The sequence below is a fragment of the Barbatula barbatula genome, assembly GCF_947034865.1.
Source record: "Barbatula barbatula genome assembly, chromosome: 10".
Taxonomy (NCBI): domain Eukaryota; kingdom Metazoa; phylum Chordata; class Actinopteri; order Cypriniformes; family Nemacheilidae; genus Barbatula; species Barbatula barbatula.
This window is the reverse complement of record NC_136773.1, coordinates 21,971,650-21,976,649: the sequence shown is the minus strand read 5'-3', so window position 1 is coordinate 21,976,649 and position 5,000 is coordinate 21,971,650. Positions and strand designations below refer to the sequence as shown.

The following is a 5,000-nucleotide window of genomic DNA, read 5'->3' as shown; positions in this document are numbered from 1 at the left end:
ACAATAACCGTGTAGTGAAAACCTGATAGTGTGACAGCCCTGGTGTATTCTTAAATATACAACAGGGTTTTTCATATGGGATTGATTCCACCTTACAAATGTATGTAAAGGTGTTCCTGTAGCTCAATTGATAAAGCATTTTGTTATAAAACTGTATAGGTTGAATGTGCTGTAATTCGCTTTTGTGTCTGCCAAATGCACGAATGTATGTAAACATATAAAGTCATTATAAACAGATGGAAATAAGAAGACAATTGTGTTTTTTTTTTCTTTTTCACAGAGGCAGTCGAACGCATCACAGACGCTGTGTGACATCATCCGCATGAGCAGAGATCAGACCAGCGTACTGCAAGAGACCAATGAGCCCGACCCTCTGCTCGCAACGCTAGAACTGTAAGTGTGCCAAATGAACACGTGTACACGAACTCAGTGCAAGTCTGTGAACGTTCGAGACTCAAGCTCGTAAGCGTAAACTCAAACTGTATGTCCACAAGCGTTTTACAGAAATGCCAATAGCTGGCTGACAAAAATCTGCAAGACTAAACTGAAGACATTAGTTTGTGTGTGTGTGTGTTTCAGACAGCAGAATGTGGAGGCCCTCCTGAAGAACATGTTTGGAGGAGAGAGGAGTGAAACTTGTATTGTCTATGGAACTCTAGTGTTACTTACATTATTGGAGACTCGAAGACCAGGGTGAGTAACACACACAGATGCATGCATCACACAGATGCATGCATCACACAGATGCATGCATCACACAGATGCATGCATCACACAGATGCATGCATCACACAGACATCCACTGTTACTAATAGTTGTGTGTGTCTGACAGGATTGAACAGATGATTGATCCGTGTGCTCAGGGACCGGAGAAGTCTTTCAACAACAGCATATTTATGGGAATACAACCACATCTAAAACTCTTCCACCACTTACTGTTAAACCCACCCAAGGTTGGTCTGGTCTCCAGTTTATCATAATGTCCTGGTGTTCACTCGATTCCTGAAAAACAAATCAATAAATGTTTCTTTTTTACAATCCACTCAATGTCTGAAGTACAGTAGTGGCCAAACAGTGATGTCCGGAGAGCATATTTGCACAATTTTTGCTTTTAATGACCACATAGGTTGGATTAAATAGGTACTTTATTAATCCACTGTAAGAAAATTGGTTTCATTGAGCAGCGAAACAATATACAAAACCAATGCAAACAACACAAACATGTTGTATAATAAAAGTATTCGTAATATACACATGGATTTCTTGTATATATACAGACACAAGTATTCCAATACCAAATTATGCGAGACGAACATAAATTGTACAGCAAAATGCACAAAAGGTACAATTTATGGCAAAAAGGCTAACTGTGGGAATATGGGTTTTATTCTAATATGCAACAGAATGCATAAATAAACAAAAAGGTCACAAGAAATAAAGCAGACATTGGTTGCGTCCGCAATCGCATACTGTGACAGTACGTACTGAATTTGAATAAGTACCTACCTATCGGCCGTTAAAACAGTACGTTTTATATAGTATGAGTGGGAGTAGTATGAATATACTTTGGACATACTGTGTCCGCCTATGTCAAACCGAAATAGCTTTTAATCATTCTCAGGATATGATATCTTGATGTCAAGAATATAATTTCTACTAGTAACAAAGTTAACAAAGATTTTTTATATCGGTTATTACAGTTTCACTAGTACAAGTGTGAATTCGTGATATCAACAATCATGTCCTCACTTCCACAAATGTGTATTCTTGATATAAAAAATTGTATTTCACAGAGTAAAAAACGTCTGTATTGAAATCTGTAATTAGATTTTTACTAGTAAAACATCACAAAAGGCTGCCATTCAATTTCAGATATCAATAATACATTTCTCACATGTCAAAAACCATAATTATTTATATCAGTAATTACTTTCTTGCTAGTAAAAATGTAAATTCCAGATATCAAGATTTCAATTTTCACTAGTTGAACTGCTCATTCTTGATATCCTTTAAATAAATTTTAACATGTTGCAGTTTGTAATTTAGTCGCGTGAAGTTTTCTGCTTAATTTTTTTATTTACTTTTGACCTTTGCTCAGCTCCCGTGGCATCATGGGATAGATCATTGTCCATCCGATCCACTCTTGGCGGAAGTAGTAAGCTATCCGGTTATTTCTTGCCTACTGTTTTTTGAATAAAAGAAGAAGACGTAAGGTATCCTTGGAGGACATCACTTGTGGGCACTACTGTATGAAATCAAGTTTTGTGTGTTAATAATCTGCTTACTTAATAGGGTATTCAAATGTATTGACAACATCATCCCCAATTGAAGTATTAAATGGAGATAAACTGCTTTACATTTCTACTGTACCCTACAGAAATGTGTAATGTTGACCACAATGGGCATCTTAGAGGAGCCTTTCGGCAACGCTCGACTGCATGCTGTCAGACTGATGGCTGCTCTGTTGTACACAAGAGCTCCCAGAATCCACCAAGAACTCTGCCATCTGAACATGATCAACCTGCTGCTGGTGACCGTCTCTTTCAAAACCACTGAGTAAAGTCATAAACAATATTGACTGCTCTAATCCGTCTTTCTCTCTGCAGGACCTGTTTTTTAAATTCTCCTGGAATAACTTCTTACACGTCCAAGTGGAGCACTGTGTCTCAGCCATCCTTAACCAGACGACACCAAACGGAAATCTACAGACTAGTCCGGATCAGACTCATCAAGATCAGCTGGAAAGCACACACTCGGACCCGATTGAGACACTCACCGAGACCTCCGACGGATGTGATATGTTCTCACACTCAGACCTGATAAAACATGTATGCAGTACCCAAGATGATGCCGACTTGTGCATTTAGATTAGGGCTGTCCAACGATTAATCGCATCCAGAATAAAACTTTGTGTTTACATAATATATGTCTGTGTACTGGGCATATTCATTTTGTTTTTATAAACACATACATGTATATATGTATAAATATGATTATGTTATTGGTAAATCTAAATAAATTCATGTAAATATTTGTGTATGTGTTTATAAATACAAAATGAATGTGCACAGAATAGACACATAGAGTATACTATGTAAACACAAACTTTTATGCTGGATGCGATTAATCGCGATTTAATGTTTGACAGCCTTAAATCAGATTTACTGTAAATGCATATAAGTACATGTAATAGTGATCCGAAAAGCGTGCAGATGCTTTATTGATGTATAATGGTCTGTTTTTGTGTGTGTAGCTGATCAAGGACTGCCGGCTGGTTCAGAGGATTTTAGATGCATGGGAGGAAAATGACAAAACACAGTAAGTTCACTTTGAATTTCTCTTTGTAAGTCGCTTTGGATAAAAGCGTCTGCTAAATGTAAATGAGGAGTTTGTATGTTTACACTTGTGTTTGTGCGTTGTAGGGAAGCTGGGGGCATGAGAAAAGGGTACATGGGTCATCTGACCAGGATTGCAAACACTGTGGTGCACAGCGCAGACAAAGAGCCAGAACAGACCCAAATCACAGAGCTAATAAATGGTAGATGACACACCAACATGTTATTCATTCATTTCTAACAACACACATTCTCTGATCTATGAAAACGTGGTTTGTTAATGTGTGACAGAGTTACCAGAGAACTACAAAGAACGCTGGGAACATTTTGTGAATGACGCGCTAGCAGAAACTAACAAGAGGAACACAGCGGACCTGGTGAGATCTAACACAGAAATGAAGAGGATTTGTTGGCATTTGTTTTAATAGCTTATTTACTGTAGTTTAGCTGTATGTGTTTTATTATAAAGAAGATTTGATAACTTCACTTTATTAATGTTAAGAAACTGTGTGTGTTCTGTTGTTTTATCACAGGTTTTCTCAGATTATCAGATTCAGCAGATGACTGCAAACTTTGTCGATCAGTTTGGTCTGAATGATGATGAATTTGGAGAGCATGACGGCAGCATCAGGTAATTCCTGCCCAAACCTTTACATTTAGATTTCACCTTCAGATTTAATATTTGCATTTTTAGACTTAACGTCTTCAGATTACAAATTGTTGTGCCACATTTAGATTTAACGTTTTAATTTGGATTTTGCATTAAGATTTAAAATGTACCTTTAGAGTTCACATTCAGATTTAACATTAACTTCTAGATATCATTTCTATTTCTAATAAAAATTTTCATCGAGGTTATACAAGCGGATTTAACATTTACATTGAACGTTTCAAAATGAAACTACTTCTACAGAAGGGTGATCTCAGGACACAGACATAGAGTCGTATATTGTTCAGTAGTTTATGTTTAAACTGAATGGCATGTGAAATATTTTCGTCAAGTTTCTCTGTCTATTATTTATTCAGCGCCACGTTCGATCGAATCACGGAGATCAACTTTAAACTGGGGGATGGGGGGGTGAGTACTCAGTTCAGAATGATTTGTTTTGTATTCTCATCACAATCTCCTCACTGCAAAAAATTACTTTCTATCTAGATATTTTTTTCTTGTTTTCCAGTACAAATGTCTAAAAAATTTTGAATCAAGATGCATTTTGTCTTGTTTTTAGACCAAAAATATTTCTTTTTTTTGTCAAGACTTGTTTTCTTAGGTCAATTTTCTCATCAAGAAAAGGAATCTTGGTTCAATAGTTTTTTGCCATTTTGTACTGGAAAACAGTGAAAGAATACGAAGAAAGTCATTTTCCATCTGCTCTTTGATTATATTCGTCTTAAATCGTTTTTCCTCTGTGTGTCACTCATATAATATTCTTATTATGCATTCTTATTATTACACTTTCTCTCTCTCTCTCTCTCTCTCTCTCTCTCTCTCTCTCTCTCTATCTCTATCTCTATCTCTATCTCTATCTCTATCTCTATCTCTATCTCTATCTCTATCTCTCTCTCTCTCTCTATCTCTCTCTCTCTCTCTCTCTCTCTCTCTCTCTCTCTCTCTATCTCTCTCTATCTCTCTCTCTCTCTCTCTCTCTCTCTCTCTCTCTCTCT

At 36.8% G+C, this 5,000-nt stretch overlaps 1 protein-coding gene across 3 annotated transcripts in view; it reads left to right on the top strand.

Moving 5' to 3' along the window:
• The window catches only part of ppp6r2b (protein phosphatase 6, regulatory subunit 2b), an 18,656-nt gene that overhangs the window by 3,916 nt on the left and 9,740 nt on the right, over positions 1–5,000 (top strand). For 2 of the 3 annotated variants that reach the window (XM_079466328.1, XM_079466329.1), the window contains exons 6-7: positions 281–393; positions 580–693. In XM_079466328.1, the coding sequence (XP_079322454.1) occupies positions 281–393; positions 580–693 (227 nt within the window). Of the gene's footprint in view, positions 1–280; positions 394–579; positions 694–832; positions 954–2,377; positions 2,531–2,606; positions 2,829–3,253; positions 3,319–3,422; positions 3,539–3,626; positions 3,713–3,868; positions 3,967–4,361; positions 4,414–5,000 lie in introns of all 3 variants that reach the window. The other variant, XM_079466327.1, reaches the window with a different exon arrangement.